The 23610-nt window shown below is 43.3% G+C and overlaps 1 protein-coding gene across 1 annotated transcript in view; it reads right to left on the minus strand.

The window, feature by feature from the left end:
• The window catches only part of znf407 (zinc finger protein 407), a 158499-nt gene that overhangs the window by 49021 nt on the left and 85868 nt on the right, over nucleotides 1-23610 (minus strand). The window contains exons 6-8 of the mRNA XM_086310641.1: nucleotides 18441-18607; nucleotides 9893-9976; nucleotides 7682-7802 (exon numbers count right to left, since the gene is read on the minus strand). Coding sequence (XP_086166767.1) covers nucleotides 7682-7802; nucleotides 9893-9976; nucleotides 18441-18607 — 372 coding nt within the window. The remainder of the gene's footprint in view (nucleotides 1-7681; nucleotides 7803-9892; nucleotides 9977-18440; nucleotides 18608-23610) is intronic.

Below are 23610 nucleotides of genomic sequence, written 5' to 3' on the forward strand. Positions count from 1 at the left end.
ACAAGCTTTGAAAACACAATTTCTCAGGTCATGAACACTTTTGGTAACTCGAGTAGTAGATGCCAACTTCCTGTCGGTATTGTCAACACAATAGTTCATGGTAGGATTGCACATAAGTCCGTAGCTGGATTCAGAGTCACATAAAGAGGCAGGCATGCTTATGGCTGGCCTAACAGTCTGCGACTGAGAAGCAGTAGCATCAGAGCTCACGTTCCTGTGCATTTGGTCTTGAGCCCTGTCTGCAATCCCACCATCAGGGAATACGGAACTAGACTCCACTACGATCTGCACGCGGGGGTAACACTCCGTCTCGGCTGTACGAGTTTGCTGCAGTAGATAACAGTCTGAGGCGGAGAGAAAGCTCACGCCATTCCTAGCAGGCTCAGAAGCAGACTGTACAGTCGACGTGTGAATCCCTTTCGCTGTCTCATGAACCTTTGCTCCATGTGGTGCGGCTATGGGAGCAACACTAGAAAAAGTCCTGGATTCTACAGGGCCAAGAACGTTGTCTGTGGTTTCGTTGTGTGGTTTTTCAAAACAGTTACACACAGTCCTTTCATTATCACAACACTGCTCTGACTGACCCTCATTCGTAACTAGAGTTAGGTCAGTCACAGCATGGGTGTCTATGAAATCATGATTAATGGTAGAGCAGTCTTTGGCACCAGTTTCTTCATAGCTGGGCCCACAAAAGGGCAACCCAGTACACTCCACTATATCAGGTTCATGAGATGAAAAAGCACAGTCACTCACCTCCGTTATAAGAGGAGTCTGGGGCAAAACTAGGACGGGTGCTGACTGGACAGCTGCTGCCCCCACCTCTTCAGAGACTTCAGCACAGTACAAACAGTCTGTAGTTGCTCCTTGAGGAAAGCTAGGCAGTCTCTCTTCAGACTCGGTAGATGGTTCACGCAAAGTTTCAAACCTGGCATGAGGTGGCTTGGTAATCGTTGAATTGTCAGAGGTAATAGGATTTAATTCTTGATCACCCACACAACTAGGACTGCTCGCTAAGGATGTCAACACATTAAATCGAAAGTCGTCTGATACAGAATACTTTGAGTCTGACCCCTTACTCCCAGCATCTTTCATTATTCCAGAAAAACCCACCGATTGCAGGCTCACTGTGTGAGACGTAACGTCCTCATCACTAGTTACCTCAGAAAATCCCTTTGACTTGAGGTCTTTGGCTAAGGGGCTAGATACGACGTCAGAAACTGAGTCAGGGGTACTCACGGCTGGATGGCTGATGGGAGTTAAAGCCTCAGATGGCATTAACTGAGGGACCTCCTTAGGGTGGGGCTCAGAGCGCCGGCGGCGAGAGTGCCGTTTCTTTCTATCCGTGGAAGCGGGCGGGGTGAGCGGTGGAAGTCCCTGGCAACTCCGGGGACCCCCAAGAGCCAGTCGAGTTCCCCGGAAAGAGCGCTCGTCATGATCAGGAGCGAGCCACGGCTCCCTCCCGAACTCTTCCACTAGCTGTGCGCCTGCGGCGTGCTGCTGCCCCTCGTGATCGACGTCCAGGACCCCCACAGCGTCCGCGGGACGCTTCGTGGAGGGCGAGACAGGACGTAGCAGTGCGCGATGGCGGCGAGAACGCCGCTTTCCCCTTGAAGCGGCTGTGGACAAAGCCTGACTCTCCCTGGCGACCGGCTCCTCGTCCTCCAACCACATCCGTGCTAGAAAGACAGCAGGGGACGAGTAGTCCGATCGGGGCGGCGAGGGCGGGCGGCAGGTGCGAGGTGGGGAAGTTGGCGAGAACTCCTCCTCGGGGATGAGCCAGGGCTTCCAGCGGAGCTCGTCCTCGCGATACGCCCGTAATACCTGGTGCCGCTCCTCCTCACCAAAGTCAATAGCAGCTGGCATCTCCTTGAGCCGCGTAGTGCAGTCAGGCGATGGCGAGGAAGCGGAAGCCGATGGAGCGTGAGCCGAGGGTGCGTCGGCGGTGAGCCACACCGTACCGATTCTGACCGCTTCAGGCTCACGAGGCAGCGGGGAAACAGAGCTACAGCATGGCTCAGGCGACGGCTCACGCTTACCGGGCAGCTGCTGTCGCGGGCGGAGTTGAAGAGTGGAGGCGAGAAAGTCTATGATGAGGGGATGCAGCGCCTCCCATAACCAGGGGAATGCGGACACGCATACTCCGGCTTGGCGGGCTAGCTCAACCCGTTCCTCCTCCCCGGAACACTGCAGCCAACCGCCGCATAGCGACTCCACTGTCCGAATGATCTCCTGGTCTTGTGACGCTGGGTCCGGCATGGTCGCGTCGTACTGTCACGGTCTGCAGACAGGCCGTGCGGTGGTGTGTGTGATGGACCCAGGTGCATACACAAGTGAGTAGACGGGAGTGGACTTAACAGAAAGCGAGCCTTTATTATGGCTGAAGACAAAGTGCACAAACAAAGCAGGGATGGCGTGACTAGACTATAACTAAACTGGGAAAACTAATACTGCGACAAACTAAGAAAACTCAGACTATGATGATCACTGCAAGGGCTGACCGTGAAAACATGGAGGTGAGAACACAGACGACGCGACACAGACTGTACGAAACACAGAGACTAAATACACATGAGGGAAGATCAGGGGAAGTGGATGCACACGGGGAACACAGGTGACACTGATAATCATAACAAGACACGGCAGGAGTGAACGTAACACTGATGGGAGATGGGCAAAGTAAAGCAGGAAGTACACAGAGGTTCAAACAGGAGGAGAGAGAGCACGGGGAGAACGCAGACATAACGGGCTGGGGAAAACATAGAATAAAGCACAAAGAGAGACGAGGGCTCATAAATACACAGAGGGGCACACAGGGGGTAAGAGTCACGAAGGGAAAACACATAAGGAACAACGTAACAGATCAACCCAGGAAGCATGGCCTAAATAAAGAACAAAATACAAAAATACATGAAAACTAAGAATACTGGGCCCACATGGCCCAGGACCATGACAGAAAACGCTCTCAAGAATGCATACATTTGAAGACGGTGCTTATGCGTCGCAGTGTGGACAGCAAAAACGGAGACTTTCGAAAACGATGACGCATGTTAGTCATGTGATGCAGTCATGTGACCAATTAAACAAAGACAGCGGAGGGTTTATACAGCAGTTGTTTTGTTTGCTCTTAATTTGACAGCCATATTAAAGATTAATATCAGTTTGTACATGCTTCAGATAGCTTTCCTTCGAAGTCTTTAATTCTCACTTGCTTTTGCAACTTTGTACTTTTGTATTACTCGCAGCAACAACTCCACCTCATTGTTAGTCCATTTATAAAAACTCTGTGCTTTTCCTCGTCATTTTACCGCGACGTTTCAACGAGCTGGAAAGTAAATAAGCGGCAGACAGAAATGAGGCAGGCTGAATCTTCTTGCATTTCACGCATGCGCAATACTGGAGCGTAAGCGTTTTCGTCCGTTTCAATGTGGACGCACAACTCTGTGAAAACGTCTGAAAACGCTAGTGTGGACGCGGAGCGTTTTCAGACAAAAACGCTGTTTGGTGTGAGTATTTCACAGACTGCTGATCCTCTGGGATTTTCCCACACAGCCATCTCTAGGGTTTACAGAGAATGGTCCAAAAAAAGAAAATATCTATTAAGCACCAGATCTCTGGGTGAAAATGACTGGGTGATGCCAGCAGTTGGAATAGAACAGCCATGCTGAAAGGAAGGCGAACGTAACTCAGCCTCTAATTACAACTAAGGCATACAGATCGCTTTTTTGAATGCCCAACATGTTAAACCTTGAAGCAGAAGGACTAAAGCAGCAGAAAACCACACTAGACCTGTCAGCTAAGAACAGGAAGCTGAGGCAACATTTTCATGGTAGGTTCAGAATTTGGTGTAAACATCATGAAAACCTGGATCCATTTTTTGATCTTCAATGGTACACGCTGCCGGTGGCAGTGCAATAATGTGAGGGACATTTTCTTAAAACACCACAGCCCACCTGAGTATTGTTGCTGACCATGTCCATCCCTTTATGACCACATTGAACGCATGATGTGATGGCTGCTTCCAATGGGAAAATGCACCATGTAACAGAGCTCACTTAATATCACACTAGTTTCTTTAACATGGCAGTAAGTTCACTGCACTCAAATGGACTCCACAGTCATCAGATCTCAATCCAATGGAGCACCTTGGCTGTGGTGGAACAGGAGACTAACATAATAGGCTTAAGGCTGACAAATCTGCAGCAACCGTGTGACGCTGTCATGTTAATATGGACCAAAATCTCTGAGGAATGCTTCCAGCACCTTGTTGAATCTGTACCATAAAGAATTGGGGTACTTCTGCAGGCAAAAGGGTGTCCAACCACGTACTAGCAGCATGTGCTTTATAAAGTGTCTACAGGAACTGACCTTAGTTGTCATTTTCATATTTTATCCAAAAAACTGTCAAAAATTGCTGTGATTACTTTCTTATCAGCCTCATAAGCAAAACAATAACAGATTCACAGGCAAATCACGGCCATCTGTTGACTTTTCATTGGCATACGGACAAAAAAAAGAACTTTAAACTGTCTCATGCTCCTAAATTAACACAAATGATGCTGTTAAAAAATGCATTTAATACCAAAAGTGAGCTGATTTCTTATTCGAAAGCGGGAGCATAAATAGATAAAATTTGAAGCGGAGCTAAAAGGTTCTAAAGAGAGCGCGGGTGGATTCCTAGGGGGGCCATGCTATCTCTCAGATATGGTAATGGCGTAATTGTCATATTAAAACAACACAACGTGCGTTTAGGAGTCAGCAGGTGTCACAGTTAGTGAAAGCCCACACCAGCCCTCCTACTATACACTGTATTAATTAGTCCAACGCTGTTTCAACTTCCTCCCCCACCCATGCACTCACCATGGGAATCAGCCATACTGATGCTCATCGGCTACATCACCCCTTCTCTGCCACTTTCTGCTTCTCCCCTCTCTCTCTCCCCCCTTTATTTAAGCCATTTCCATATTCCTCCTCCCAAAGACTGTATGGTAATGGGAGAGGTGTAATTGAGAGGCGCTTCGTTAGAGGAGATTTAAATGCGCTTCTTTGTGTGCGTTAAGAGTTGTGGGGGGTGCAGGGTCTGTATTTGGATCACTGGTGCTATTTGGATTCTTATTCTGCCAGGGAGGCCCAGTTATCATCATTAATGCCTCTCCCTCCTCCTTCGTCTCTCACTTCACTTTTACAAGGTCGCAAACCTTCCTGCCACTGACAGCGAGCGTGTCGTCCTCAAAGCCGCCGTCGCCTTGAATTGGAAACACTGCTTTAACAGGTAGATTGAAACATGAATGGTGCGGCATTCAATAAACAAAACCAGCCCCACAGTCACGGCGACGTGCAGGATTCAGAGGCTACATATCAATTAGGCCGTTTTAGATGCCACTGTGACTTTAATGAGAAAAAAAGAGAGTGGGAAAAAAAATCCTCCTCTTTGTGAGCGATAAAAACGATTTCTTAAAAATTATAGTAAAGAAGTTTCGCAGCTTGCATAAACAGCTGCAGAGTAGTCAAATAGACATCATTAATTGACAGCCCAGGACTCACGGTGCAATATCATTAGAATATTTTTACCACTATTTCCCATCTATAATTATCCTCCCTCTATTATCTATCTCTGTCTGAATGGTAGATGAGTGGCATTTGATAGATCATTTACTCCCTGCTCATTTACATGCATTTGAGAAGCAGCCTTGATGGGGATAATACTGCATTAAGTGAGAAACATAGCTGCCATTTAACATGCTACATCTATAAAACAGATACATTTTCTTTGGGCAAGAACTGTCAGTCACCTAGCTGCTTCATTAATGCTTCAATACTCAATATTGCTCTATGGCTGCATCCTATATATTTCATAAGCCCGGCTTGTATTACAAGGTCAAACAGGCTAACTCATCTACCAGCTCCTTATCACGGTCAGGCCACGAGAGACGTCACGGTTTTAAAAATGCATTCAGACAATAAAAGCCAAGCAAAGATGGGACCCCTCACGGGTGTCTAGGGCCCCACACATTCAATTCCTCATCCTCACATTAGCGAGCCCAGCAGGGCTTTTCCACAACGTCCCTACACCTCCTCCCACCTTTCTTCCTCCCTTCGGGACCTCTCTAAACCCTCGGAGGCCACCAAAATGTTAATTGGGCTTCTAATTTACTGTTTCATTTGCTGCTATCTGTAACAATCATTATGTATCAGTGAAGGATCACAGGTCTGTATACAGTATCTTTCCCACTGTGAGGTTCAATCAGTGGAGCGGTTTGATATGAGTTTAAAATTTAAACAAAAGTAAAATGTAGGCTTGAGGATCTTATAAAATCTGATCCTTATGTGACTCTTTTGCACGTACACCCACTGACCTGACGAGAGGGACCTTTGTATTTTTATAGAGCCGTGTGTCTTTAGTGTGCAGAATTTTAAGCAACAAAACTTAATGCTCCTAACATTAAAATGAAAGACAGTGAAATCTGATAACTTTCACACGCATTTTGCTCAAAAATAAATGTTTCACCTCGTGACGATACTTAGAGTCAGGAGAAGAACGAGGTACATCACACTTAATGCTAGAAACTACCTAACAACAACAACGAAAAGGTCAATCTCAGTGTTGCACTCTGACAAAATATTGGGAAAAAATCTGTAGTAGTAAAACACAGAGTTGAGCCAACCAATCAGGAAGACAATACAGTCACTGGTTGTGTTAACAAATTAGATTAAATACAGGGCATAACCAAATATAAGCAGGATTTATCGTCTCAGAAATGAAACTTAGTTAAACTTAAATTAAACAATAAAAGACCTATGCTAGTCGCTTCCTACACGATAACCAAAAGAGACGTTCTGTGATATCTTTGGACACCGGGAGATAAAATCCTTTGATAATTGCTGAAGAATAGCCTGACTGCAGCTATTACTTCTCAGCATTTCATTTTTTTTCCCCCAAGTTGAACTGAATACAAAAGACAGATGAAATGAGTCAAGTGCTTCACTACGGCGGAGCAGGTGTAGCAAGCAGCTGAAATGACTTTGTCACAGAGGGGAAAAAACGAATGAAGAGTACATCTAAAACCAATGATGGGTTTGAGATCATTCCCTTTCACACTCTTCTGCCACATCCTGACGAGGAAGCGCGGGGTGAGAGAAAGACAGAAGGGGGGAGGAGAGGAGAGAGAGACAGAGAAAGATGGAGAGAGATGGAGATGTGCAACGCCAGCCAAAACTTTTTCAATTTCACCGACAATTTCCTGTGTAATTACTGATGCGGTATGATGGTGTTTTAATGACAGGGACCTGCCAGTGACAGTGACATTGTGTGTGTGTGTGTGAGGGAGAGTAAGAGTGTGTGTGTGTTGGGGAAATCTGGCTGGGCCTGTTGATGATGGCAGAGTGATGAGATGGAGCCGTGCTGTGGAGATTAGACCTGTCTGCCCTCAACGTCTCCCACCCACCCGCCACACACACACACACACACACACTCAAAGCCTCTAGCATTAACACCCCACCCTCTCCACCAACCCACCAAACTACCCCACAATGCCACCTGCTATCTCACCAACACACACACCACACTCTTACAAACCCACCCCCCACATCCCCATCCTATCCCCACCTATCAACCCTCTGATCATCAGTGCCACGGTGGCAGCCATCAGCGCCACCAACCGTGTGGAGGTCAATGAGGCGGTACCTGTAGTCGCACCAGGGGCAGCGGTACGGTTTCTCCCCGGTGTGAACACGTTTGTGCCGTGATAGGTGGGACTGCGTGGTGGAGGCGAAGTTGCAGAGCTTACATTTGAAGGGCCTCTCTCCTGTGGGCGGAGGGATTGAAAAGATAAGAGACACAGACAAGACAGCAGTGATGAGACCGTAGTGACCCACTAATGTGAGCTAAAACAAACATGCATACATTGAGAGATAGCAGGTAGCAGGATTTATCTGACAATGGGTGTAGGTCCCTCTGGTGCTGCAAAAAAACTTTAATTAATAAGTAAATATAAAATGAGGCGCTGTGTTAAACTCGACTATACAAAGACTAAACACACGGTTTTGTCAACTGTTGTATGAAAGCTGTAATTTTAAATCAGTTAAACATATAAGGGAAAAGCTCTGACAGGGTTTGCGTCTGCTGAAGAAAAGCCATTTAAGGATGTAAGTGGAGAAAGTTTTCTTATATTTTTAAGTAAAAGTTGAATAACAATAAAGGCTGGGATTCAAAGAAAAGTCACTTGTATAAAAGCATACAATATAAGGTTAATGGTAAAACTATGTATAAACAAATACTTTACATTTCAACTTCTTCTGTGAGAGTTAAACACATATTTTAGATCCAGCTGAAATGTGTGTTCTGTAAGAAGTGGAAGTATCAGTTGGTTGTAGTGCTGTGTTTTCAACCAAATCAGTTCATCTCTCAACAGGACCGGAAACTTATGTATAGATTTCAAAAAAATACAATGAGTGAGATTTTGATGGTAATCCAGATAAGGCTTTTTACTGTTTGTACTGTAATTTCCGTAACTGAAGCACGGCCATTAATCTACAGAAATAGCATATGGGCTGCACAGCCAAAAACCTGTAAAGAACTCTGAAAACAGTGGGTATCTATGTGGTACAAGGATGAGGGTGGCCTGGTCTGATGAGACATTTATACAACAGAGACACCTGGATGGTTATTGTTCACCTAGGGAAGAGGTAGAACCTGCATGAACTGTGCTAAGAAGGCAAGTTGACGGAGAAGTGGGACGAAACGTTGGGTCCCCTCATTTAAGTGGACGTCACTTTGTTCCACTTACCTAAACAATGCAAACATACAGCCCTCCTATTAGCAGGATACCAACCTCACTTCACAACTACAAGAGTAAAAGGATCTGCTGCTAACATCTTGGTACCTGATACCCTCAGAGGACTTGTTCAGTCCATGCTATGATTGGTCATATCTGTTCTGGCAGCACCAGTGGGACCTACACAAGACAGGTATCTCTAATGATGTGGGTTATCATGTTTGTCTGGAGTGTAAGAATAAAAAACAAACAAAACAGGTTTTTGTTTTTTTACTTGTAATTAATTTTATTTGTGGCAGTTGTGTATTTTTGTTGTTTTTTTTGTCGTGACATTTAAAGGAACTTTGTTATATCCGCTGTTTCTTTAGTACTGCTTCAGTGACATTTATATATTGAGAATAAGATTAGCCATTCAATTTCCAATTGGAAAAAAACACAAAACACCTGAACAAAGCTGCTTGAGGAGACTTCAAACACAGAAATATTCATATTAGCACTGGTCGTTAAAAATCTGCACCTGTCAAACTGAGGACAGTCCCTTCATGTGAACCTGTATCGCCACAGATTTGGACATGTGGCTAAATCAGTGGAATTGACACGTGTCAACGTGGCAGAGGACAGAAATTGGCGGTTTTAGGGGGAAAAAATGGCAGCAAAACTGAGGAGCAAACAAAATGAATAATGAAAACCTAAATGAATATTTATAACAGGATTCTTGATCCTTGGACGCCTGCCAGACAACGGCTAAGAACAGTATTTGTTTCACTATCTCAATTTCCCCCCAAAAAAACACTCGTTATTGACAGCCTATCTGAAAAATGCAATTTCCCTAAGCGACAGAATGACATGGTGAAATGATAACTGAAATTAAAAATCTCAGATTCAGTCAGCCACACTGGTACACATGCCTATCACTGACAGCAGCATGTCACACTGATGCGCCTGTGTGTGAGTGTATGTGTGCGACCGAGGGAGGGCAAACGGTTGCCTAAACTACACGGCTGCTCGGATCTCGGTGTCAAACACCTTCTGACATGGTGAAGGCATGAACACGTGGGAATCAGTTTGTGCGACAAGACAAGTTTCCAACATGAGTTCAGGGTGTGTGAGTCGGTGCTTACCTGTGTGTTGGCGTCTGTGTTTGGTGAGGGCATGTCTGGTGCCTCCCGCAAAACCACACAGGTCACATAAATAAGACTTTTCTCCTGCAGAGATAGAGAGTGAGAGAGAAACATAGTGCTTTAGGGATATCAGCGGTTGTGAAAAACAGAGTGGATGAGAAACCAGAATTATACGCAGGGAAAAATATTTTGCTTAATTTGCTTTTGTTTTTGCAGAAATGCTCTCATTCAAACGCAAATCACATTCAAGAGATTAAAAAATGGTTTAAAGATTAATTTCAGTCAATTAAAAATTTGAAGCTGAAGCAATTAAAGAGGTTCAGAACAAAGCCAAGGTTTACCATACCACCTTAAGTGAACATAACATGTATACAGCAAAAAAAGCACTTAAAAGCTCATCTAAATCTGTAAAAGCAGGCATCTGCTGGTAGCTATGGACCTGAGAGTACACCTGAAACACCCTATAGTATTCTGTGTGTGTGTGTGTGTGTGTGTGTGTGTGTGTGTGTGTGTGGGGGGGGGGGGGGGGGGGGGGGGGGAATAATTAAAGATGTCTTTGAAAAATGACATAAAGCAACAAAAACTGCTTATTTTTAGTTTCTGAAAATGCAGAAGGACATCAAACCTTTACGATCTGTATTTAGTCTGTTCTGTATCATTCTTTAAGTGAATGCCCATTTTTTTAAACTTATTTTGATATGCTAGGAATGTGAAGTCACTTAGAATGAAAAAAACAACTGGTTTTACAGCTGGTTTCGTTCACTCGAGCATGTTAATCTACACTGTTGATTAAACTGATCCAGGTTTCAGGTGTTTTCCTTCTGTCTGCCTCAAATCAAGATCAGCATAATTAATCTGTCCTTTAATTATACTTTTAATCGCTTTTAATTTTAATACTGAATTAACACGACTCAAAAAACGATCTAGCTAAACAGTAAATTTGCAGTCTCAATTATCACAGGGTGGTACTAAGTGAAGGGTTGTTGAATTTGATTTATGAAATCCCCTGAGTGGAAAAGTTTGATGCGGGAAAGAATGAGCAATCCCACTCTCGGTGGAAATGGTAGCCGAGGAGCCACTGAGCAAAATCTGAGAGCTCGAGTTAAGACAAAGAGGAGAGAAAATGGTTCGACAGGGAAAATGTGTGAAGTGGGAGAAAGGCAGAAGGCGAGAAAAGAAGAGACAGACTGAACAGATGAGCAGAGGGTCTAGTTGGCTAACAGATGAGCCAAGCAGAAGTCACAGATCACTAGTGTATATCCATCAGAGCTCTCATAGCTAACTAATTCCTCCAATCAGATGGATCCGTGTAAATATGTCAAATGGGGGACGGGAAATTGCCAGTGTGGTTTATTGACTGTGATAAAATCTGAAAAGCACCGCTGAACATAATTACATACTTGTCAGAGCCATAAAAATTAGCTTTATTATCAATGGGATGGTTTTGTACAACTTCATTTGGGGGCGATGCCTTCCAGATGGGGAGCACAGAGAGCTTTTTTACACTCCTCTTCTCTTCTCTGCATCTGGCTCTGTCATTAACAGCATGATGGTCTTTTCTCTCTCACACTCCCTCTGTCTACCTCTCTCTCTCTTTCTCTGTGACTGCCATTGCACACAGCCAGTCACACACTCCTGCACACACACACGGCAGAAACATTTGTGATAAGATGCACTCGGGGAAATGCATGCGCGCATCTAGAGAATGGACACAGATGTGTATGCAAATCCTCACACAAATCAAACTGCATGCGGTGTGATATATGTCCATGTTGTGTACCTGCACATGTATGAAAACACTGTGGGCGCCGCGTCGCCCATTTTAGCACACACGGTACGTGCAGCTGAGCTCTCCATCACTTAAATATTCAGCTAAATGCTGATGTTGAACTCCAGCTCTCGCCACATACTGATAACACATTTGGGTGACTCTTCCAGCTGGGCCTCAGTAGTGCTCTGCTCCTCTCCTGCACAGATAGCAGCTTTCACTGAATCCGCAGAGACAAAGCAGCCTCAAGTTTCCTCTATTATACCCATTTAAAGCCACTTGACTGTGAGAAGAGTTTTAATGCAGTGCCACTTAGAGGGGAGAAAAACAGCCTTAAAAAGGTGCATTTGTTCACCAATTCATACAGGTTCACTTTTCAGTCCCTGTGTGGATGGCCTTTAAAGGAGCAATGTTTTCATATAAATGAATGTCCAGTCTGCTTTTTTTTAATGTAGCTACACAAAAAAGAAAACTCTTTGTATCAGGTGAAAAGATTCCTCGAATTTACAAACGCATTATAGAACGATAAGATCTGCAGAGCAAGCTTGCAGGACAAGCTGAATCAAAGTATAGTGGTTCTCTATAACATGGATTCATCATGATTAAACACCGTACGCAACAAGACTACTTTGCTTTGGTAGCTTTAGCATGAGTTTCAGAGTCAAAAAAGAAGGCATTAACCTTCACTTGGACTGTGCAGTGTGCTTTGATGCAAAAAAAACAAAGTCAACAAAAATTCTGTATCAAGCACCACAAACAGGACCCACACAGAACTCTTGAAACATAACCACAGCTGTAATTGTGAAACAAGGTTTTTTCTTCCCCATCTAGCATCCTACTGATTGCAGAAAACCTGGGTTTTCAAGGCCTTTGACTATAATGAATCAATAAATAAATAACACCTATATTCCACGTGTCTTTAAACTCTACATGAGTTACTAAGCATCTCGATCAGACCGTTTCTCCCCATCAGAATAACAGCGCGGGTCCCCTCCTCCGCCCTCTCCATCTCTCATTACACCCAACGCTACAAGACCCCACCACAGAAAAATCTATAGCCATCGATCCCTACGCCCAGCCGCGGTCGCCACAATTATTCTTGAGGAGGAAACGTTGGCGATAAATTACATGTGCGCTTTTCATCTGTTGTTCTGCGGGGTGGAGCACTCCCAGGACCAGGGTGGGGATGGTGAGGTGGGGTAGTTAAAAAAAAAAAAAAAAAGTGACAGGTTGCTATCAACATTGTACATCTGACTGCTAAAAGCAACATAGACCTTTCAGTCACCTTGTAACCTTGAATTGACTGCAAGCATGCATGACTCGGGTTAACCTTTGCCTTTAATAGGTACACTAATGACTCTTATAACTTCAAAAAAAAAATTCACCTTAAAAACATATCTGTATCCTTTACCAATTTAAACTTTGGATCTAGCCTGAATTCATTTGAGACTGTGAACCCTGACCTCATACATCAGTCCTGAAGGCCAGATATACAAAGCTGCAAACAAATGCAATTCAAGTCACAGATCACGAACAGCTATGCAACTGAGTGTGCGCAAAATCCACACACTAAAATGTCCTAAAAACACAGCTCCCGCTAATACATTTGCACTCAGAGCCCTTAAACTTTTTTGGGGGCTATTTGAAAATAGCTATCACTTCGTCTCCTTTGTTCCCATGGTACACCTCAACTCTCCGCCCTTTACTGGAATTAAATACGCCTTATTGCGAGACAATAAAAGAACTTTGAAGTCAAAATATACAACCCTTCTTTGCATGTGTGTGCGGATACATATATATGTGTGCGCCTGTGTGCGTTTTAAATAACCCCGGAGGAGTCTGCATGCAGCTATAATTGCCTCCCTCATTAGTTATGTTTTAGCAGGAGCGGATGGGAGGGCAATTAATTTTACCGCTTAATTTTTGACACGGAATCCGCTGTTGTATTGATGTGCTCGCCATTTTGGGTCTCATTTTTCAGGGAAATTAATTGACAAAGTGTGAAGATTTATCAGCATATCGCCAGATTAAGCGACAAACTGAAGCAATGAGGAAATCAATTGTGGCCCTGTCGCTGTGTCCAGACCTCCTCTATGCACTCCACCACCACCACCACAATGCCAAAGAGCCTGGGAAAAACTGGGTGGGTCGGATTCAGTCCACTTATTTATTTTTTTGAGCCGCTCATTCATCAGCCGTTACAAATGACCCTGGCGGCTGTCGACCACTAGATCCCCCATCCACGCCCTCTACCCCCCTCCCTCGGACTGGTCTGTGAGCAGAGAATGATTAACATAAAAAACACACAAATCAGAGAGCAACAGTGAATCCCATTAGAGGCAGGAGAAGGAGCGCAGAGATTTTAACTTTTTTTAAGCTGTCCTTTTAGGGAGCGGGGCTCAGCATGTCACAATCAGCAACTCTATCCATGGGATCCCACTAACTTGATTTTGGTCATCTAGACGTTGCGTTTTCAGTGGGAGAAACCTCACCTGACTGCAGGTTTCCCCAACCTTATAAACAATATATTTGAATAACGGCCAAAATTAGCACCACTGACTAACAATGGTCCATGAAGTCAGTTTCAGGATCATTAATATGCACATTTTCATGACCAATTATCAGTGGCCATGAGTAACAAGTCTTTCCCTTTTCTCGTATCCATGGGATGACTATTATCTATCAAGCAAATGTTAACGGCTGATATCTTAGAAAAGAAAGCAGTCAGATAAATGATGTACAGGAGGGAAAGGAAGAGTAAGAAGAACAAAAGGAAAAAAATATCGTAGGCGAGTTAAGTACCCATCAACTGACTCATTAGAACCATTGATGACTTTCATGCCAATCACAGTTACAAGTTTGCAAGTAGTTAAAGCAAACCCTCATTAATAAGTATTTATTTCTTGTAGTCAGTAGAATGCTTTCACATTAAATCAAGGATATGAGGTTACTGAAGCTGTTGGGAAAACAGTAGGAAAGGTGAAGCTGGTGGTGCAGAGCTGGTGAGTGTGAATGTTTCTATTTTGAAGCATGTGTCTGAAAAACAAGTATTGTAAGATTTAGACTGACTCTGAGACGACCAATGAAGTTTATGTTGAAACTCCAGCCACTTCTCTCTGAGACAGACACAGTGGGCAAAGGCAGTAAACGCAGGCTGAGTGTGAGAAAAAGTTTTTCTGGGGTTAAAATTTGTCATATTTAGTGTAAACTTTGCTGTAGGCTGAGAGAACTCATCCCCCTCTCTGTCCCTAATACCTCCAGAATGCAGGGGTGTGTCTAAAGGTGGTCATTGGGTGTCCACCTCTGAAATTAAGCTTTAGTTACTAAATGTCGAGCAGATTTCAATTGTTAAAATGAAATATACATCTACTAATAAACTATGCTATATTATTATAGTTTAAGATATGCAAAGAAACAACTTTTTCCCCCATGTATCAAATGTTAAACTGAAAACTTGATCGGTCACAGATGCTCTGCTGTTCATCTTATGTCACTCTATTGTACCTTTATGTACCACTGAACATTATATTGGCACATGAAATGCTAACACTCATAAAATAGGGCATAAAATATTTTGTAGCTTCTGAAAAAAGTGGTTAAAAAAATCACCACAAAGCAATATTGAAGTCCAAAATAAGTTAAATAAAAGCAGGATTCTCATTTCAAACCAAGAAACAACAAGTGACAACTGTTGCTAGCACATTTCAACAGTTGGAGCTAGCTAGCAAATAAAGAAGTACCGTCACCTAATTTTGGTTTCTTGTATTATAAGTGTAATAAGGAAATATACAACACTAACTGTCTCACATCCAGTAAAAAATAGTAACTGTTTACACTGATTAGAGATAACTATCAACAGGTAGTCACTACTGCTGCTTTAATGAGTAATATCTAAATGAGGACTGCCGCAGAGTGACTCTTGGTGTGCTGAATTATTGAAAATCCATTTTCAAAAGAGTTCCCTGAAGTTCGGAGAGTGGTAATTCTCTGGTCCTGGTCAGTGTTTAAGAAAACATGCTATTGCTAATCCTAAACTTGTCCTGCTATGCCAAATTATATCTTTTCAGAGGAAGGTTTCAGCATTACTCAAGAATATACATGTTTTTGTCTTTGCATGCCGTTTGATTCCTCAGCCTATGCCCATCCTGCCCATAGTGTTCCAATTTGATGCTCTAACTGCTGTTTTGAGCAATTAGGAATCTTATTTTAAGTGTTATAAACCAATCAAACACACCTGACATAAACCTAGTCAATCAGAACTTGTAACTGTGATGACGTTCTCGATGTAGGGATGCTTTGGTTTCTCTTTCCTCGCGTTGTGACGTTTAATTTTACACTTTTACAACTAATGAGCTACGTATCATTACACTCTGCTCCAGTGCAAACACAGCAGTTAGTCATCGTCCTGCGAGCCTCTACATAACCCAGATGCATGTACTCTAACTCGCACGCCCTCCATTACTGACTGCTCTGTTCCCTGGGCAGATTAGTTCAACTTTTAAATCTCCTACTTATTTTATTAGTATTGCATCTTAGCCCTGTGAAGGAGACGATTTATAACTTTTAAACAGATCACACATATGCAGATAATATTTCAGTGTGTCAGGTTGGCTGCTGGAATGTGATTGCAATGATTGTAAAGCTGTAGCTAGCCGCCCTAACCCAGCACCAATTATAACTGGCAAAGGAGTGTCGGAGGTCACAGCAGAGCAAATTGTGTTAGCTTTTTTTGGGGCGTCGCTAATCAAGTCAGGTCTTGCTGCTGACTAAAATGAGGTTGTTTCAGGTTCAATCTTAATTCTCCTACTTTTATATTTCTTTTTTGGTCACCCGTGATCTTTCAAGTTCCTATATTCAATCACCCCCCCCCCCCCCCCCTCTCAATCGCTCAACTCACTCTCAAGTCTGTGTTTCCCCCTACCAAATTCACACAAACACACACACACACACACCACAGCATACCATCCCACACCTCTTCAAATGACAGCTAAGTGACAGCGTGACGCCAGCCACTTGATGGGGAATGATGAGAGCTGGAAACAAATGAAAATAAAACATCTAATTATGTCAGAGGCGCCTTGACGTTACATCACTGTTAAAACACATTTAAAATAACATTCAGCAAGCCTCGCACTGACACACATAGAAACCCGCGCACACAGCAGGCACCCGTGACGGATGGAGGGCTCTCCTGCAAGCACTCAGTCAGGCTGTCAGGCCACTGGCTGCTGCTGCTTCTGTCATTGACTTAAAAGGGCATCAAGGAGCCATGTGTGGGACATTACTGAGGCCGAGGGGAAACTGCTGGGCTGCGGCATAAAGACACTTTCAAAGAAACTGACTTGGGCTCCTATCGAGGGGCTCTTATTCAAGACAATATCCTCCCACTGCACCATCTGTCCATCCAAAGTTTTTAGCAAGTTAAAGAAGAAAACCACACAATTCAAAGCAGTCCTAAAGTATTCTTTACTGTATGTACAGAAATGAAATGGAAGGATGGAATCAGAGGGGAAATGCACAATTAAAGTAATCATTCATCTCAGTGCAAAGACTCACTGGCTGGTTTCATCGCTTCTAATCAAGCGATTCACTTTGTAGTGGAATAAGAAAGCAGCTAAATTACTGATTATTGATTGGTTATTAGTTAGTTATAAAAAGTAGTTTCCAGGTGAGGTTAGAAAAGATCTTCTGAATTGCCAGTTGAATCAGTGTTGTATCCAAAAGCTGTCGATAAATAACAGATTTTTTGCTTCGCTTTTTGGATCAAAGGTTGGATACCTATATGAAAGGACAGAGAATCATAAGTGGGTTTTTCCTGCTTTTTATTTTTCTGAGGCAGCTGCAGCTCAGGCAGTAAAGCAGGTTTTCCACTAATCGGAAGGTCAGGGTTTGATCCAATTATCGAAGAAAAAAAGCCTGTGGTGTAAAGAGCTTTCAGCGGTCAATAAGACAAGAAAAGTGCTACATAAATGTAGTCCATTTTGCATCACTGAAAAAAACCCATACACACAGGATTGGTGTAAAGCAAGGGAAAAAAAACAAAAATACTCTCGACGATCAGATGGACTTGATGAACACACACTCATTGACCAGCTGGATTTGAGGAAGACACACTTGGCGACCAGATGGATTTTTGGGGAAATACACATGACAACCAGTTGGATTTGAGAACTACACACTACCTTAATTTCCACAACATTCGAGCATCCAAGTCTGGAGGATGGCACAAAACAAAACAAACACAAAAATTCAAACATCCCCGTGCTGTTTTGCTCGTCCCTTTGGCTATTAATTGGCCGATACAATATCATATAACAGTGACAGTCCTATCGGGTTCAGAAGGTGTGTTTAACCATCTAGCAAGTGTCTGCAAGAGCGCCAAGAACTAGTTCTCGACTTTCCCTGGATGTTGAAAATCAGTACAGATGGACAAGCTGAGGCTATTACCGGCCAAAAACTTGCATATATTTATTCCAAACAAAGCTGTGAAGATTCATAATTAATGTGAGAATTTCACAGTTCACATAAACTTCATTTTGTTGAATAGCAGATAGCAGCTATAGAGGAATGAAAAAGTACATTTTGTCTGATCCAACCATAGCCTTTCTTGATAAATAACCCTTTGTCCCAGACTCATAAAAGCACTGATTGCCTGTATATACATATAAAAAAAAAAAGCTAATCCCATGAATTTTGCACTTCAGAGTGTGTCAGTCAGTGTGTTTATGGAGGAGCAGCAGCAGTAATGGTTCACAGTGGAGGTTGCTAACTCTGTCTCACCCGTGTGCGTCCTGTAGTGGTCCTTCATGGCTGACAGGTTGAGGAAGGCGTAGTGGCAGGATGGCCAGGCACACTTATATGGTTTCTCTCCACTGTGCAGTTTCATGTGGTTGTTGAGGGCCCATTTTTCGCTGAAGGAGCGCTCGCACAACTCACATTCAAACTTCCTGCAAGAGAATAAGATGGAGCAGGTAGGAACGAAGAGGAGGAGAAGGAGGGGGTGAGGGGGAGAAACAAAGGGTTATTTACTGATCCCGAAGCTGACGCAAAACGCTAGAAAAATCCACCCTGTGAGAGAGGAAATGGAGGTTGCTGGGTAGTTGCACTCACAACCACGGACCAGAGGGCCATATGATTGTACGCTGTACATCTACGCCCACACTCGTGCACGCACACACACTCAACGCACACAGAATGCAGCTGGCTGCTGGTGTGTCATGTCTGTATAAGCAGGCATTGATTTTTCTGTCCTGGCCTGCCACCTCCACCATTTATTCTCTGCTTTGCACCAGGGCCCAAAGGACTAGAGAAATTCTGTTACAGTCCACACACACATACACACACACACACACACACACACACACCCTGCAGGGCCAGTGGGGAGAATAGAGTTCACCTGTCCAGTGTCCCTGACCACTTAGCCAGGGCTAAATGAACAGTTAGCAACATTTTACCTCCCGCTTCATTCTCTCGAGGCCCTTGTATTAGAGCTTCCCTCCACCCAAACTAATCGTCTTTTTTTGTTTTGCTTTGTTTTTAACTAACCGCTCACATCATCAACATCAGCGCTCTCACCTAGCTTTAGATTATCAGTATCAAGCCAATGAATGTAAAGCACGATGTAGCGTTTGTTGAGGTATTTTGTTATAAAAGCCCCCGTTATGCGAATCAGGGCAAAACTGTGAATATGCATGTCATTCTGTCTTCGCTCTGGACATCTGTCTATTTTCGCACCCACGCCTACGACCGACAAAAGCTGCATGTTCGCTCTCTGTCTTTTTAAAAATATATATTTATTTTTTTTAATTCAGTGTGTAGGATGTTTGCACCTATAGTCATCTGCTGTGTTATTAAGCTTCACGAATAAAACACAAAGAACTAAGGGGGAAAAAAAAACAATAGAAAAAGCGCGCGCTTGAATTAATCTTTACCCCCGCGCTATAATTTAGCTGCAGAATGACTAATGTGCGAGTCATAAACAAATGAAGTCGGGTTTTGGGGAGCATTCGTCTTGCAGCGAGGGCCATGTTATTTTAGGGAGGGCGGCTGTCTTTAAGTCCTGATTGTGTCGCTTAATCCCCGTGGTATCTGTTTCATAGCGAGCAGCATGACACTCACCTGAACAAATAATGACTCCGAGCAGCATGTAGCATGTGTCTGAATCAATAATTCAAACTCATACATCTTCCTTACTGGAAAGGGGGTTGTTGTTGGTGGTGGTGGGGGGCAAAGGAGAAAGAAAAGGAGGCAGGGAAAAAGGAGAAAGGAGGGAATTAAAGCTGGGGTGGTGGAGGAGAGGAGAGAAGGGAATGGTGTTGGGGGGGGTCCTGGCTTCTGCATCAATCTATATGTTCCATAAAGATGAGTCAAAATGTGATATGGGTGTCAACCTGCACCGGTTCAGACTAACCTCACGTTACCAGACAGGATGGAGGAGATTTAAAATGGCACCTTCATCACCTGGCTGTAAGTGCAAGTGCATTTATAAATAGTTCCATTTTCCTCTTGTTCTCATCAACGGACTTGGCAGGCATTTTATTTGATCAACAGATGGATGTCTGCATCTGCATTTCCTTCCCTTTCCTTCCTCTCTGCGGTATTTATAGAACAGCTCGTCGCCTGTGCCACCACGGGAGAGGTAAATAAGATGAGTGAAGAGATGCTATCTTTTATTGTAAGCATTATGCACAACACTCCTGCTTTATGAGCTAAACGGGCCATTGTTTATCACAGGGCGTAATCGCAAAGTCAGGCAGGCAGGCAGGCCTTTACGTGGGAACGAGGCATGCTGGGATGGAGGTAAAAAGAGAGAAAAGGAAGAGGAGAGGAGAGAAGATGGAGGAGTCAGTGCTGGCAGAGTTGACTATCAGTGGGGGGTTTGTAAGGATGAGAGGAGGGTTTGCGTCTGTTTTTATGGGATCAGATGGAGCGCTTTGATCTTGTCCCCGCATGTCAGATCCCGTCACGATCCACCGTCTCGCCCATACATATGCATACTGCCTCTAAACAGCTAGGCACCATGCAAAAGAACCACGGTGAAGGGAAGAGAGAGAGAGACAGAGAAGCGGTTTGGTGAATGGGTTTGTGTATGCATGCGTGCGAAAGAGCAGGGAAGGCGAATATGGGGAGAAAGAAGAAAGGCAAAGATGGAGGTTTGGAAATGAAAAATATTTGGAAACTTTTTATAGGAGAGGAAAGAAACTAAACAAATATGTGCCAATTCAGTGTCAACAAAACCCAACAGAGTTCTCAAACTATTTTAAGAAGGACTTATTGGGCAGGGATTGTGTGGCTTCAGGAAATGACCTGTTTTGCTTTCAAACCTCCACGTTTATCACTCCTTAACGGGGACCCTTCATGCTCACTTCCTACTCCATTTTTTTTTTATTCTTGTACTTTGAAAGAGCAGCTTTATGTGATTAATGGTTCAAAATAATCCTTTTTTCTCTCATACCAGACCTCAGTTCATCAACTACGCAACATAAATTATTTTTGCTGCTCTTGCTTTAAGGCTACTTTCTTCTGATTGGCTACCTTTTGCAAATGGAAGGTTTGAACAGGTGGGTGGAGCTTCTCTGATGACAGCCAGAACTGTACACCTAAAGCGACTGCATTAAGGATATGCGCTCTCAGTGCCCTTGACTCATGAGGATAACGCACATATACACTGACCACTCTAACAATGTAATATCGTACAAGTCAGAAATGAAAGAAAATAACCTAAATGTAGGACGGGCACAGTGATGACATTTTTTGCAGAATACTGTCTCACAAATAATTACAATAAAGTAAAATAAAAATAAAAATTAAATTAATTAGATTCTGCTTCTGCTACCAAAAATCGGGGTTAGACAGAGTTTTACACATAGATCCTCCTTGTATTTGACATAAAATCAAATACACTGAGCTACCTGCTGTTACGACCCCTCATGACAAAGGAGCAGACAAAAGTAGTTGCACTGGAACTGCTAACACTTTCAAATAAAGTTCACCTTCATGGTCTTTTCGCGCTACTTCAACTAAAATCCAAAACTGTCCCACACTCAAGCTGTGAACTCCAAAAATCCATTTGGACTGGAATCTTCCAGTACTTAGCTGGTTCACTAGTTCACTAGTGTGTCCTTGTGTGCAGAGGAGCACATGCAAAAAAATCTCAATACAAAGCAAACAAGTGGACAAAACCAGCCTGACGAGAAATGACAAAAACATGTCGCAGCATATTTGTTTTCCTCTTAGCTCAGGCTCATAATTTTACCATTTATTTTGTCAAGAATTCAGCTGACATTCTTATGTAAACAAAAACACATAGAAGCACAACACGCAACTCCGAGGCCAGAAGGAATTATCATTTTTGTCAGCGTATGTGCGCAAGTAGGGCAATCGTGGCTCAAGAGTTGGGAGTTCGCCTTGTAATCGGAAGGTTGCCGGTTCGAGCCTCGGCTTGGACAGTCTCGGTCGTTGTGTCCTTGGGCAAGACACTTCACCCGTTGCCTACTGGTGGTGGTCAGAGGGCCCGGTGGCGCCAGTGTCCGGCAGCCTCGCCTCTGTCAGTGCGCCCCAGGGTGGCTGTGGCTACAATGTAGCTTGCCATCACCAGTGTGTGAATGTGAGTGTGAATGGGTGGATGACTGGATATGTAAAGCGCTTTGGGGTCCTTAGGGACTAGTAAGGCGCTATATAAATACAGGCCATTTACCATATAATCCATCCATCTATCTGAGCTCATGTAAAGGTTTGTTTGTGATTGTGCCACTTGTGTTTCCAATCTATGTTAACTACTCATCAGGTATATTAATGTATAGATTATATTTGTTCAGTTCTAATCTTAGTGGCAAATATGTATTAAAGTCATCTTTGGATCAAAATAGGCTTGGTCCTCTTTATTCACTTACACTAAATTAATGATTATTCACTTAATCACTTGGAAGAGAATTAAATATCTATATCTATATCTACATAGATGAATAGGGTACAGCTTTCATTTTTACATATGACGTTCACAACGAGGTGTGTTTTCGAGAGGTTAAATGACTTGGATTTATTGGCTTATGCTTTGTTCTTAGCACCGCTTCACAGATCTCAAGTATTTCCCCCCGAAAAATAAAAAAAGATGCTGATCCACTTCTTGGTACAATCTCTTCTTTCTGTTCTGGTATGTTATTTGTTGTATATCTGTCGTTTAGCGTGGCGTTACTCATCCAGACTACATCTAGGAAACGTGGAGGGAGCAGCTGTGATTGGCACATGCAGGCACGGGATCGGGAGCTGATTTAGGGGGTGTTTGATTTGGATTTTCTTTTTGCTTTGCTTTCTGTTGGCTGAGCATGCATTCTCAATATCTTTCAATTGCACTCAATTATGGGAAGCCAAAATCATGTCTAAAAACTGCATTACAATTTCCAGCATTTAAAAAAAAAGGTTTGTTAGTAGATAACAAGTATTCTTGAATCTGAAAAACAATTTGGCACTCTATATGTTTGGTCTTCTTGGTTTTAAATGACCACATACAGAAAAGGATAAAGCCAACAGATGACTGTTTTAACTGTGAAAATACATTCAAATATAAAAAGAGACAGAGAAACCCATTAGTTAATTTTTTCCCTTCTTGTTTTGCATGTTTTATTTTCATATCACTGTCAAGCACTGATTAGCTAAGGCCACAGAAGGCAAAAATCCCATCTGTAATCTGAAGCAACTTCTACTTCTACTCGTTATATCACTGCCTTTCAGCCTCTTGCGTGTCTCCATCTCCTCCTCATGTTTTTCCTGCTCTCTTCCTTTTTCCCTTCTGATCACAAACCAACACGACATGATTGACACCATGTGTGGATTTATTCAGAGATGCAGGTGACTCTCCTCCCTCCTCATTCAGCAAACTGCATGCTACTGTGTCTATACTGTCACTGATTACCATATCTATACTGTAATGTGATCCTGCTGTCAGTTCAGC

The sequence above is a fragment of the Aulonocara sp. 'chitande type north' Nkhata Bay genome, linkage group LG11 (genome assembly GCF_057382095.1).
Source record: "Aulonocara sp. 'chitande type north' Nkhata Bay isolate Kocher_YH1m ecotype deep benthic linkage group LG11, A_spYH_male_GT1.1, whole genome shotgun sequence".
Taxonomy (NCBI): Eukaryota; Metazoa; Chordata; class Actinopteri; order Cichliformes; family Cichlidae; genus Aulonocara; species Aulonocara sp. 'chitande type north' Nkhata Bay.